The following is a 12,864-nucleotide window of genomic DNA, read 5'->3' on the forward strand; positions in this document are numbered from 1 at the left end:
TCATTATGGACAATCATGCGTAGTGGGATTATAGTGTTTTATTGTGACGATAATAAGAATCTAAATGTGGAAGTCCATCATTTATGCATGACCCATGAGATACATTAAAACTGTAGTAAATGAATTCTCTACGCGTTAGACACCTGGAAAATGCACTGATACAATATGAGAAGATTGGAAATGGCCGAATGGCCCTGGACTATTTCTTGAGATATTATTTTTACTCTAACAAATTGACCAGCTCATCTAAAGGATGGATTTCCGATCAGATTTACCATATTTTCCGCTGGAAATCCTTAATAGAATATGCGACATCACCTCCACACTCCTGGCCCAGTCTTTTACGCACTTATTTAGTAGACCAAAGGTATAATAACTAGATAATTCAGATGGAGAAGTCTTACAGCAAATGAATCCATTCCTACTAATATTAGATGCTCGGTACCCAGAGAATTATTTGAAAAACTTGAATTTTTATATGAAAATAAACGGGCTGTTCACATTTGCAATGTGATAAATGAAAAACCAGTTACCTATCTAAGAGTCAATGTTAATAAGACAAGTAGAGATAGAATTTACAAGCATTTGTTGCACAAGGGTAATTAAATTCCTATTATTTATTTTAATCGACTAAGAAATAACAAAACAATTATTATTTAACAAAAATTACATATAAATACTTCAAAAAACAACCTATATAGGTGTGAGAGTCGAAAAATGCGCAGAATCTGACTGTGGACTAATAGTTTCCGAAAAAAAATGTCTTTTCGAAACGCCTGAATATCGTAATGGATTAGTTGAAATACAAGATGAATCGACACAACTTGCCGCTAAACGAGTCTGTGTGATGCCTGGAGATCATGTTATGGATTACTGTGCTGGAACTGGCGGTAAAAGCGTTTTAATTGGCCAAAATATGACCCAAAAGGGTAGATTATATCTGCATGATGTTAATCAAAACTTTTTACGCATTGTAATTACCATATTTTATTAAGGCTAAACGGAGATTACGACGCGCCGGTATTACTAATTATCATATTTTGGACCCCAATTTTGAATTGAAGAATTTGAAGAACAAAATGAATTGGGTAGGGCCTACATTATCAACTAACATAATCAATCATGTTATTTATTTATACGTCTAATGTATTATGTACCTAGACCTATGTTACATAGTACACTAGGTTCGAACACAACTCAATAACCAATATGAATAACACCGACACAACCATTCATTCATTGCTTATTAATCCTGACGATCAAATGAATCAGGTCCCATTCATTACTATCTCTTATGTAGGTTATAGTAGACGTACCATGTACGGCAAGTGGCGCTTATCGCAGAAACCCGGAAAATAAATGGCATTATACGCCTAAAAAAGTACGTAGCAAACAATTTAGTTGGATACACTGGTTGTTAAGCAGCGGGAGATTTTTGAAAATGCTTTATATTACCTTAAGCCCGGAGGGAAACTATTATACATCACGTGCAGTTTGTTTAAGGATGAAAATGAGGCGCAAGTTGATTATTTTTGCAAGCGTTTTGACATGGAACTATGCGAACCATCGTTGTTTGAACTACCACAATCGAAGGGTAGGGATGGATATTTTGTAGCAATTCTCACAAGATAGTGATTATATTTGTATATTAATTTTGGAACAAAATAATTACTATAGCATATCAACCTTTACATTAGAGTTTAGTGATCATAAGTGAGTGCTGTTGGGCAGATAATTGTATGTAGAGCCTTTTTAATTATATGAAAAATAGGACCATATATGCGGAGATTCTGAAATTCCTATCCCGCAAAAAGGTTAAAAATAACTTTTATTTCCTCTTATCTCTCACCCTCTCCACTATCGCATACACGACGCTCTCATTATATCCCCTGTATCCATATTTCGAACGGTCACTTGTAAGCGATTAGTTAATTCAGGACGAAACACTCAAAAACTTTAACAAAACTGCGCCTAAGTCCCTAAAATTATCATTTTTCTTGCATTTTCTCTCATCGGTGGTATTGGTTGCAAATCTTTGCATGGTCCTACTACTGAATAACACAAAATTAAGTTTTCTAGCAATCTTTTGGAATAATCTATCATTTGCTTCGATTTTGGCTATTTTTTCAAGCATATTGTATACGTTTTCATATCCAATTGTGACAGTACTGGGCATCTCATCATCAATCCTGATTTCCACTTGTACCAATCACTACAAACACAAAATAAAAACTTTTAGTGGGAGCAAAAATTACAATATTTTTGATGCAACCATAATAGGTGCTAAAGAAAATCAAAAGGAACTTAAAAGTGACCAAACTAATACAGTATCGATCAAAAAAGACGCTTATTGACCCAAAGTATTATCTATATGTTACAAAATACTGTATAATTAAACAGTATTTATTGTTTGATAAAGCAAATATTTCATACAAGGGATTAAATTATAACTCAAGGTGCAAAAATATTGTATTACTGCGTGAGTATACATTATCATGAGCGAGTTAAACTTTTGTCCCGACTGCAATAATCTGTTATATGCCAAACAAGATAATAATCGGAATCAATTAAAGTTTATCTGCCGGCAATGTGATTATCATAGTTGGGCGGATCCGCAATCGTTGAAGGATAATTGCGTAGACCGTATCAACTACAACTTCCGGTCCAAAGAAGATATTTTTGTATCTCCGAACATGGTAAAAGATCCAGCCTTGGGCCGGACTAAGGCCTGGCATTGCCGTCGCTGTGGGTGTAACGAGGCCATCTTCTTTCAGCTTCCAGAGAGAGTTACTGAGGATGCAATGACATTGGTTTTTGTATGCACTAATAGTGGCTGTAATAATTGGGAGAAACAGTCCAAGGAGGAGGATGCTGATATGGCTGAACAGGATGTGTTTGACGATTCCTTATGGAGTCAACCCACCACTCAACTAATCAATTCCATCAACGGTAACCACTATACCAATTTTATTTGTCGCACATATACATACCAATCCATACTGTGACAGTGTTATGTATTGTTAAATAACATTTCATGGATTAATGTAGGCATGAACGTACACGAATCAACCATTGGGGACTATGGAGACCTTTTCGGAGAAGATGAGACACAATAACATAGCGATAATGCTATTTCAATTTATTATTATTACATAACTTTTCTCTTAAATATTTAATTACCCCCTCATTGCGGCACGCATACATATTTACCATATATATATAGCCCCAAATTAGCAAAGTATCCACTAAAAGTAAAATTTTAAATCAATCAATGTTTACTACAGTACATTTTCCTTAGATCCTGAATATTACAATCAAGTATTGGTTTGGATAGTTCATCGTTTACTTTGTTATGTATTTCACAGGCCCATAATATGAGATTTTCTTGTGTATTTACACTTGGTGGCATTTTTTTGTAAATGCTATACAAAGAATCCCTACATACATGACATGGATACAACGCGGCAAAAGAGTAGAGCCAAGCTGCAGTCTCGATCTCCTCATTCTAAATTAATAACGCGGTTACTGTAATATTATGATTGATTGAAATAGAATGCAATAGTAACCAACCTGCCCTGCCTAATTGTATTCTGCTAGGAGGGTATAGGCTCTTTTCGCCGTCTCTACAGCTTGCCTCGACGCACCGTTCGTACACAGTCATAACTGCGGTGATTGTAGTGTTGTAATTTCTCGACAATCACAAATATTTACATTTGTAGCACTTATTATTTACACTAGTTCGACAAAAATTCTATCAATATCTACAAATGTCACAATTACTGTACATCACGATATAGCTGGTGTAGATTCATTTGGAAGGAATCCCAGGCCGAGTCATCACTGAACAAATTATATTCCTTTGCATCATTATACAACTCATTCAAGTCCTAAATTCATTAATGAATACCTCCTTTTCATCAATGTAAACTTTTGCTGCCGGGGGATCTCGTTTGGCTTGGGTATCATAAAGTCCCTCCCTTATATTCTCAACATTCGTAGGCCCCTTTAATTTAACTTGTAAAAATCTACTCCCTTTGGTCTTATTAAAATTGTTAGTAATTCCTTCCTTAATCATCCTTTGCGTAGCATCATCCCAATTGTGGACGAAGGTCTAATTATACACTTCTTACTTGATGTGCATTTATTGTATCGCCGTATAGTTTTTGTAATGTAATAAAATAATTGTTATTCACGTTATCTGTCTCACTTTTGACAAATAGTGAGAGTGATAAGAGTGTAAGTACGACAGTATGGCATGATACCTTAGACATTATATATTGTGATGCAGTTCTCTTTATTATTGTATAATATTGATTCATTGTAAAAATTTTGTCAAACCGACATTTTTGCAGTTAAAAATACATAACATGTATAACAATGACAATTGATGATAGAGATCCAATTGTATCATGTGAGGAGTTGATTACCGTTGTCAATTGCGCTGAAAACATACCAAAAAATATACATCTTATCTCATATACAGGGTACATACAGTTTTATCTAGTATTGCAGATTTAAGGGAAATTTTTAAGGATCAAACTACAACTATAAAGACAATCTTATCGTTGCCTCAAGTAAATTAATATATTATGTTATGTAAATCATTATCTAAACGGATTAATTTATTAACCATTTTAACCAAATGGTTAATAAATGACTATTGATCAATAACAAAAATTCTCTGCCCTTTTCCATCGTTAAATTTAGCTTGCCCATGCAAAACAACTTGTTAATAATCTCATATTCGACAACGAAAGACTAGCACACATATGCCTGGACAATGCAACCCAGATTGATTCTATAAAGGAGACAATCACTCAGATTGAACTGAATAACGATAAATTGTTAGATCAAATTGCACAACTACAAAACGAATTATCCTATGACCGTATCGATAAATATTACAATAAGTATGTTAGTGATACTCAGCAAGAGCTGGAGTGTATGAAAAATGTAAATAAACAATTGAATTAGGATGTATTGGACAAAAAAATAGGGTTTGAGAAATATTTAAAGGACTATGAGATGCTAAAATCTCAGTTGATAAGCCAACAGATTCTCAAACAAATATATAATAAATAAAAAACCTTTAAATTTTACACCTAATAACAAAACTTAATAAACATTGATATTAAATACTAGTATAATTAACATGTCAAATTGCAGAGGATGCAATTATTCTTTAAGATGTGTTTGTTTTAAATAATGTTATTTGTGTATATAAGCTGGCAGGCTGCCGAGAAATCTATCCCTGGCATTTTCAGACCATCTACCTGCAAACAAATCACCAGCAGCCCTGCCAACCCATGATGCCATATAAGTAACGACTGGTACTACTATAAGTTTGGTCTTCAAATCATAATGTCTAGTAGCTAGACCCGAAGCTGTGAAACCAAGAATGACGCTAGCTGTTAAACCATTTCGGGCAACAACTTCCTTCCTTATACTTTCTTGTCTGGCTCTCAGGACATCAACGACCGCCTGGTCAAAGGAACCCCTAGCTGCTGGGCTTGGTGCATGAGTCTTAGACACTGGTATTTCGGGATATTCCTTAGACAAAACATTGCGAATGTCTTGTGCTGTATTGCGGATATATCTGAACTGTATCCGGTTTGGGATTGTCAATAAACCGAGTTTTTCTAATATTGTGAGTTTTCTTGTACCGATTGTATATTTTGCCTCACTTACAGTCACAGGGGAGGGGACAACGGACATAACTACCCAGCACTATTTGTGTGGTTTATACTGTACTATACTATCATTTTCTACTATGAAATATAGTACACACTAATTAACACTCATAAACGGTATAATTTAAATAATCAATGAAACTATTTATCCCCCAAATATAACAATGTGAGTGTGGAAATTAGCGGAACAGTCAAATTATCAGCAGAATCACTATATGCCTAAATCACTACTTAATTTACCTCATATAAAGTGCTAATAAAAGCTATTATTAACGTATTCATGGCATTAAAGCATCTGTTAATATAACTGGCAGTAGCTATAGATATGAATAATACGGTAAAAAAGGAAATAGATCCACAAATTGTCTTAGTGTGTGACAGAGGTAATACAGGACTAAAAATTTTCCCACCAATTATCGAAGCCTAAATTAAATGTTTGCTACCATTGAATCTGCTAGGCCAATTGCGTATACCCCGAGGCACCCCAAAATCCATTTGTTAAATATACCACCTTTGCCTAAAATCAAGCTAGTTATAAGTGGCACCATTAACCTATATAAACAAATAGCTTACCCTATTATAAGGAATATGTGAATAAAAAGTAGCTCATCGCTGTCTCTCTCGTTGTAGAAGATACGCAGATGCTGCAATTTCTCAGTTACGATTTGAATTTTTGCATATCGAATCATTTCCACCAACAAAAATATCAACAACACAGAGTCTAGAGCCAATATTACCAATTGTAGTTTGTTTAAGTACATTGACACGATAACGATTGAAGATAGTAGAAAGTGTATATCCTTCCTCAGTGATGATACCATAAGCCCATCCCGTTTAAATTTGAGTTTTAGCAGCATAAACGATATAAATAAGAAACTTATTCCACCCCAAATGATTATTGTAGGTATATTGTCCAATATTTGCTTTATGGCCCATTTAAGCGGTGTTATACCATGAGTAGTGGCCATTAGCCAATCCCATGTGGTATACCAAAACAATTGCGATATCATAATGGCTTTACTCGTGCTTTTAAAGGCATATAAAAATATAGAAAATAAAATAACGATGATTGTTATATTCAATGTGAGTTTATGAACTAAAACCAAAGTGAAATTTTCATATTCAAGCTTGCCATCCATATAGAATAATGTAGTAATAAGCTGTGATATAATACAAATTTCCGATTTATTTAGCTTACTGAATAAGTAGATACTTACCCATAACCTATATTAGCGAAGATTATATATAGGATGACACATAAAAGCGTAAACTTGGGCAATTCTGGCGATTTAAAAAAAATTAGCAAGGTAATAGGCGGAAAAATACACAATAACAGATTATTTATAACAAATAACTGCATAATTGCTGCCATTAATGATACATGTAAATACGAGTTATTAATGCGTAAATGATGTGTAACTTTATATATAATTAGTGGCACCAAAAATATGTCTACTGATACATTCAATCTGATGCGCCCACTTTGTATCAATTGAGTCAAATTGAGCGGTGCCTTACTCAATCTATGAGCTGTATCAACAGCGTCAGTTGGCATTAAGCGTGGGGAAATGAATTCCCCATTCGGTGCTGAAACCAAGATTTTTAATACTTTCAAGGTGAAAACCCACTTACACAGAAGCGGGATAGACTAATCAGCGATACTGACGGGGGATCATTGAATGCTGGGTTCTTCAACCCCGTAAATTCCATGGTTAACACCCCTGCCACATCCTACGACACCGAATTGAAACGGTTGTCTCGTTCAAAATCATTCGAATTTAAGAATTCCAATCTTATAGACTGTAAAAATTTGGGGCTTACCGATTACAATTCTAGTCTACCCCAAAGTACCGTGAAACAGCCACCCTGTGAGTGCGCAGGCAAGGTACTAGCTCTACTAAACCAACTACTAAGTAAGCAATTGTGTGATCTAGCATACTGCGATACATTGCAGAATGAAAGGGATAAGGCGTTGGAATCGCTTAGGGTGGAAAGGGAATGCAAGACTAGGTCGATATCGCTACTAAACGAATCTATTGCTAGGGAAAAACAGCTTATCAAGGAAGTGGACAACCTTAGGGATAAGTTCAACAGTCTTAAACAATAGTTGTCCACGACCATTAATCTTAACGAAATAATTTAACTATGCTTACACGCTAGGTACATATACATTAGGTTAATTGAAAACATGTTGATATATACGGGCACACCACAGCTTAGGACTTACACATATATGCATGAAGTATATAATATAAGGTTTAGACAACGATTTTAGATATTGGGTTTAAATATCATGTTGGCATATAGATCATTTTCCATAATATTCAATATTAGATAAGGTTGTTAAACAATAAACATCTATTCAACACGATACATGCGTAATGATGAACGAATCTAATCAATTAGAAACGTAATATGTGGATTATATAGCATAGGAACCATGTTTATTGTTACAGTCTTAAACATTGAGTGATATGATTAGAGGTTATGATGTATGGGGATAATAATAGTCGAAAATGGACTACCTGCGATTAATGAGTTAAGAATTCGATTGAATGTTCATGAAATCACTTGAAAAAATCCCCAATCCCCGTAGACTTCAAACATTTTTAATTAAATAACATCCAATCAATTTCTAAATATAGTTTGTATAGTAAAACATTTTACTGCGACATGCCTCCCCGTATTGTAAGATTTTTTCCAATTAGATATTCTTTCTCGGCCTTCCTGGAGTTGGAAAAGGAACGCAATCACAGAAGATTTGTCGGAAGTACGGGTTTATCCACATTTCTGCTGGGGAGTGCCTTAGGGAAGAAGTCAACCGTCCGAATTCCATTTACAAGGAAATAATCAATTCATACATCTTAAATGGTACAAATAATTGATAACTTAGGGGAAATAGTACCTTGTGAAATAACGGTATCTCTTTTGGAAAATAAGATGCGATCGCATGGCTGGGACAATACGTTCATTATCGACGGATTCCCTAGGAACAATGGAAATATTGCGGGTTGGAATGATAAAATGTTGGATAAAACTGATGTTATAGGCATAATTACGCTAATTGTTGATGCTAATGTTATTTTTGAAAGGATAAAGATCAGACATGCGTCATTGGGTAAGTTCATTCTAAGAACTAACTCAACTAAACATTTCATACATCTTGTATCACATATATATTATTTCATAATCTTACAATATGCCATTTTAAACATAAAACTGTTTTGAAAAATTTTAATTTATCAATATTTAAACTATCATCACATTTTCGTGCTATAATATTTAACCATTATTCAAACTGTACCCTGAAAAAATAAGTTGGAAATGACCAAAAGGAAAAGTAAAACAACAATCATCATTTGTTTTTACATCTATCTACGCTGCTCTACAAAAATTTCATAATATTTTCCCATCTCTAACAGTTCAACATATAATAACCATTCATAGTATATCAACTTCACACTCATAATATGTCCATACCATTAAACATGCCATATCAATATATGTAATTTTCTCTTTTGTTGGTAGTTATGCAAATTAAACATCAATAGTGATGTAGGCCGCACAGATGACAATACAGAAACGCTTAAGAAACGATTTCAAGTCTTCGAAAACGAGACTTCACCAATTATAAACTCATTCCGCACTCTGGGTAGATGCATGCAAGTAGATGGGAACGGAGATATTGAACAAGTGTGGGAGAGAGTTAAAGTGGCCGTTGATACACTAATCAACAATTACGAACGGAGCATTCCTCAACCAAGTACCTGAGGTGCATTTGATATAAATTTTCGGCCAATAATTTATCTAGCAACTGCTGCAACTTTTCCAATGTATCCTCTAACATTTGAGTGATATTGTCCTTGCCATTCTTGCTCAGTATCCTAGATATCATGAGTGAACGCGATTTGTGAAAAATGAAAGTGTCTTGGTAATCATTATGCTCTTTTTTCTCAAGGGAATACACTTCCCATGACTCTAGCTTTGATTTTTTTGAAGAAGAAATTGTATGTGCCCACATTTCCGAACAATCTTGTTTTGGATCACCCTTAATTAACATGCTTAATATTTCATAATTGTAAACGTGGCTTACCGTGCTATGTACGTATGCCTGTTCGAGTTCTGAGGTGAATGACCAGAAAGAAGTCTTTACTTGACCATGCTTTACGATCTTTATTATGTCTGCAACATCACTCAATTTGAGTATTATGTGCTTGAGCTTGCTTATGCGATATATAATAATGTTATAGATAGCGGTCCAACCCAAGGAAAAGAATGAATCCCATAAGCAACCCTAAATAACATGTTCTGTATACTAGTTGTTCCACAGGAATTGATTGTGCAAAAAGGGTCATTAGCCAATCAGAAACCATCATATGGACATCAAGGCCATGTGATTCCTGTGTAAACTGTGAGATTTACAAAGTGGGAATGGATGTCTTTCATTTTGCAACATATCAATGACGATAAAATCTCGGATCTCCTGAACACACCAGGAAATAACTATATAAGTTGTGCTTTATGCCGTGATAATTATGAAGGTGATACTCCATAATTATTAATGCAATTTGATAGGTACTCACTGGTAAAAACATACTCCTTACGTCATATAATAACATAATGCTAATTAGCATCCAAAAGGCCTGCTCCTCATTGGAATGCCAAAGGAGATTCGCAGCCAAAAAGTTCATCCCCTGCACATACCCAACTTGCTAGATTAGAACGTTAATACCGGGTCAAAAAGGGAATATACCATTAGAATTCGTTTTATTTGTCGTTGCCTACGTTATAACATATTAATACCCAGAACGCTTAAAGAATGGGATTGTAGGACATGTTCTACCGACATCAAGTGATATGGCATTGAGTATTTCAGCTGGAATAAACAGTTCAGCTAGTGAAACTTTAGAAATGTCCTTGATCTTTTTGTTAGTAATATTTTCGATTTCAAGTGCTGCCGCGTCATTTATACTAGTAACCGATTCTAGTAATTCAACTAATGGCTTGTAGATACCGGGAATGCGCACATTTCGGGTTTTAAGCACAATTTGCCACCAAGAATTGAAGCGTAAACAATTTCCACCGCCAGTTTTAGCGCAGCTACAATGAGACCGTGTTGAAGCTGCTTGGTTGTATGCGAGATTGCCCAAGAATAGACGGAACGATGAGCTCATACGGTGTTTGTTGGGTGGCAGCCGCTAGCGAATATGAATTATTAGTGTGTATATCAGGTGCTAATGGATGGGTTTGAATTTGATGTACTGGACGAAATCTCCCACTCATTTGAGCAATTGGCCCTTGAGAAAATTGATAGCGCCACTTTCGACGACAACGTTACCAAGCTCAAGGAATTAACTTCAAAGGCTACTACAGTATTATCCGATATTAAAAATGAAGTATCGCTAATAAACGCATCAAAAGAGTACAATCAGCATGTTCTATCTAAGATTGATGTGGTTAGAGAGAATGAGAGGAAGGAGTATAATGGTAGGCACTGTTAATACGTAGAATTACTGCTAGTTCTAAAGGATGAAAGGCAACGATATAACGAGCTGAAAAGTAGACTCATTGAATTGGAAAATAAGTACAAAAGTTCTTGTCCTGGTATGCTGACTGTCTTGATATTATATATATACCTCCACTAGTTACACATGTGGATGGTAGATTAGCAATGGCTTGCATAAATCGAGTATCATTTGAGATATTTTGAAAACAAACATAATTACCATACTATGCTTATTCTATGTAATGATTCATCCAATCATATGTTGTTAAATATCAAAATTTGCGTCAAATATTTCCACATATGGATGAAATATAAAAATATACTAAAATTCAAGCTATCAAATATCTATTTAATATACACAATTTTACTGTAAAAACTTTAAATGGCCATTGAAAATGTATTAAATGACAATCTATTTACATAATTTTTACCCAGACCACACTCTGATGACCAAAGTACTAAGGGAACAAATGCAGTGGCAGACGGCATTAGAATCTACCCTTCTAGAAACTTCCAAATTGAAGCATGAATACAAACTAGCTAAACAGAAGATATTCGAGTTACAGCAAGAGAATATAATCAAAATTGAGCATAGCAGGTACACAGACTACCACTTAGAATGTTTTATGAGTTTCTCAAAGCCGCACTAAAAATAGCAGTTCTAGAGGTTACTCCCAGCAGATCAACCCTTGGCAAGTTAGCAGATTATTTAGTTATTGCACCATTGGAGAAGGAGGACAAATGGATGTTGATTGATACTGACTCAGCTAGCAGGGATTCATTATGGCGCCTGCTGGCTGAAAGGTGATTATTTGAATTCTTCATACGCAATAATAGTTCTAAATTGTATCATAGCATAGTTATATATTTTAATTAGTGATTGAAGTATGACAATGCTAATTGATATGTATGCATACTTGTCACTTTTGGAATCAGCAATTAACTGTTGAATCGATTGCAATTAGATTGTGTTTTAAAATTTAAAATCATAATAGATTTATCAACTTTTAACAATTGGAAAAGTAATTTAGTTGGTATAATCGGACGAAAATGTGAATTGATTTGACTTTTTAGTTGTAACTGATCTTAAGACAAAATAAAACCAGTCAATTCTCTTTTTGAATGCATTGCATATATATATATTCATAAAACGGCCACAAGTATGCAAATATTGTGACAATGCCACACATTTTTACCCTTATAACTAGTTGTGTTTAATGCTCGTAGCCTCTCGCAGATTACTGTTACTAACACTACCTGAACTGAGCGGACAAGAACATAATCTGCGTAATTTTAGGCGTGTTGTGTTGTATAAAAGGGACAGAAAGTGTCCAATTTGCGACCTGAAAGTTCATCAAGCAGTACCTGATTGGGAATCTGACATTTGTGAACACGCTTGGCGCTACATTCATGGGTTTTCACAAACAATTAAATGTGGACTCTACTATTATATGAAATTTACCAATTACCAATCATTAAGGGACGAACAACGCAAGTTACTCAACAAAAACTCAATTAACACAATTAGTGACACCAATAATTCTCTTATTGGCACTAATATCACAACCAGTAGCGATAATTCTACCGAAAATTTGGAAAAATCCACAGATATTTAACCAATACAAACCCAATCCAATAATAATTAACGCGCATTCCCCCAATTTCAAT

At 34.7% G+C, this 12,864-nt stretch overlaps 13 protein-coding genes across 13 annotated transcripts; 8 read left to right on the forward strand and 5 right to left on the reverse strand.

Moving 5' to 3' along the window:
• Positions 1 to 119: 119 nt before the first annotated feature.
• BMR1_03g01985 (NOL1/NOP2/sun family) lies at positions 120 to 1,632 on the forward strand (the record flags this gene model as incomplete). Its single annotated transcript, XM_021482001.1, has 6 exons — positions 120 to 367; positions 390 to 598; positions 702 to 973; positions 996 to 1,088; positions 1,301 to 1,381; positions 1,402 to 1,632. The coding sequence occupies 6 exons, from the start codon at positions 120 to 122 to the stop codon at positions 1,630 to 1,632; spliced, it is 1,134 nt and encodes a 377-aa protein (XP_021338570.1).
• A 128-nt stretch (positions 1,633 to 1,760) lies between these two features.
• On the forward strand, positions 1,761 to 2,354 carry BMR1_03g01990 (hypothetical protein; the record flags this gene model as incomplete). The annotated part of the gene is made up of 2 exons (XM_012793554.1): positions 1,761 to 1,916; positions 1,938 to 2,354. The coding sequence occupies 2 exons, from the start codon at positions 1,761 to 1,763 to the stop codon at positions 2,352 to 2,354; spliced, it is 573 nt and encodes a 190-aa protein (XP_012649008.1).
• Positions 2,355 to 2,495: 141 nt separating this feature from the next.
• On the forward strand, positions 2,496 to 3,116 carry BMR1_03g01995 (DNA-directed RNA polymerase II subunit I; the record flags this gene model as incomplete). Its single annotated transcript, XM_021482002.1, has 2 exons — positions 2,496 to 2,949; positions 3,049 to 3,116. 2 exons carry the CDS (start codon positions 2,496 to 2,498, stop codon positions 3,114 to 3,116), a joined length of 522 nt encoding a protein of 173 aa, XP_021338571.1.
• Positions 3,269 to 3,661, reverse strand: BMR1_03g02000 (Mitochondrial FAD-linked sulfhydryl oxidase ERV1; the record flags this gene model as incomplete). Its single annotated transcript, XM_012793556.1, has 2 exons — positions 3,269 to 3,505; positions 3,527 to 3,661. 2 exons carry the CDS (start codon positions 3,659 to 3,661, stop codon positions 3,269 to 3,271), a joined length of 372 nt encoding a protein of 123 aa, XP_012649010.1.
• Positions 3,662 to 3,776: 115 nt separating this feature from the next.
• On the reverse strand, positions 3,777 to 4,271 carry BMR1_03g02005 (conserved Plasmodium protein, unknown function; the record flags this gene model as incomplete). Its single annotated transcript, XM_012793557.1, is given in 3 exon segments — positions 3,777 to 3,887; positions 3,908 to 4,111; positions 4,131 to 4,271. The coding sequence occupies 3 exon segments, from the start codon at positions 4,269 to 4,271 to the stop codon at positions 3,777 to 3,779; spliced, it is 456 nt and encodes a 151-aa protein (XP_012649011.1).
• BMR1_03g02010 (hypothetical protein) lies at positions 4,378 to 5,082 on the forward strand (the record flags this gene model as incomplete). Its single annotated transcript, XM_012793558.1, has 4 exons — positions 4,378 to 4,484; positions 4,505 to 4,574; positions 4,708 to 4,953; positions 4,975 to 5,082. 4 exons carry the CDS (start codon positions 4,378 to 4,380, stop codon positions 5,080 to 5,082), a joined length of 531 nt encoding a protein of 176 aa, XP_012649012.1.
• Positions 5,083 to 5,208: 126 nt separating this feature from the next.
• On the reverse strand, positions 5,209 to 5,715 carry BMR1_03g02015 (hypothetical protein; the record flags this gene model as incomplete). Its single annotated transcript, XM_012793559.1, has 1 exon — positions 5,209 to 5,715. One exon carries the CDS (start codon positions 5,713 to 5,715, stop codon positions 5,209 to 5,211), a length of 507 nt encoding a protein of 168 aa, XP_012649013.1.
• Positions 5,832 to 7,245, reverse strand: BMR1_03g02020 (phosphatidate cytidylyltransferase, putative; the record flags this gene model as incomplete). Its single annotated transcript, XM_021482003.1, has 5 exons — positions 5,832 to 5,909; positions 5,931 to 6,113; positions 6,134 to 6,242; positions 6,264 to 6,887; positions 6,908 to 7,245. The coding sequence occupies 5 exons, from the start codon at positions 7,243 to 7,245 to the stop codon at positions 5,832 to 5,834; spliced, it is 1,332 nt and encodes a 443-aa protein (XP_021338572.1).
• On the forward strand, positions 7,259 to 7,797 carry BMR1_03g02025 (hypothetical protein; the record flags this gene model as incomplete). The annotated part of the gene is made up of 3 exons (XM_021482004.1): positions 7,259 to 7,306; positions 7,327 to 7,603; positions 7,625 to 7,797. 3 exons carry the CDS (start codon positions 7,259 to 7,261, stop codon positions 7,795 to 7,797), a joined length of 498 nt encoding a protein of 165 aa, XP_021338573.1.
• Positions 8,364 to 9,461, forward strand: BMR1_03g02030 (Adenylate kinase; the record flags this gene model as incomplete). Its single annotated transcript, XM_021482005.1, has 4 exons — positions 8,364 to 8,378; positions 8,399 to 8,561; positions 8,584 to 8,808; positions 9,250 to 9,461. 4 exons carry the CDS (start codon positions 8,364 to 8,366, stop codon positions 9,459 to 9,461), a joined length of 615 nt encoding a protein of 204 aa, XP_021338574.1.
• On the reverse strand, positions 9,421 to 10,864 carry BMR1_03g02035 (Rab-GTPase-TBC domain; the record flags this gene model as incomplete). Its single annotated transcript, XM_021482006.1, has 7 exons — positions 9,421 to 9,738; positions 9,784 to 9,984; positions 10,007 to 10,090; positions 10,113 to 10,193; positions 10,274 to 10,402; positions 10,423 to 10,471; positions 10,494 to 10,864. 7 exons carry the CDS (start codon positions 10,862 to 10,864, stop codon positions 9,421 to 9,423), a joined length of 1,233 nt encoding a protein of 410 aa, XP_021338575.1.
• On the forward strand, positions 10,928 to 12,004 carry BMR1_03g02040 (hypothetical protein; the record flags this gene model as incomplete). The annotated part of the gene is made up of 5 exons (XM_021482007.1): positions 10,928 to 11,177; positions 11,199 to 11,294; positions 11,632 to 11,794; positions 11,815 to 11,888; positions 11,910 to 12,004. The coding sequence occupies 5 exons, from the start codon at positions 10,928 to 10,930 to the stop codon at positions 12,002 to 12,004; spliced, it is 678 nt and encodes a 225-aa protein (XP_021338576.1).
• On the forward strand, positions 12,414 to 12,812 carry BMR1_03g02045 (hypothetical protein; the record flags this gene model as incomplete). Its single annotated transcript, XM_012793565.1, has 1 exon — positions 12,414 to 12,812. The coding sequence occupies one exon, from the start codon at positions 12,414 to 12,416 to the stop codon at positions 12,810 to 12,812; it is 399 nt and encodes a 132-aa protein (XP_012649019.1).
• Positions 12,813 to 12,864: the final 52 nt, after the last annotated feature.

Source organism: Babesia microti, chromosome III (genome assembly GCF_000691945.2).
Source record: "Babesia microti strain RI chromosome III, complete genome".
NCBI classification, from domain to species: domain Eukaryota; phylum Apicomplexa; class Aconoidasida; order Piroplasmida; family Babesiidae; genus Babesia; species Babesia microti.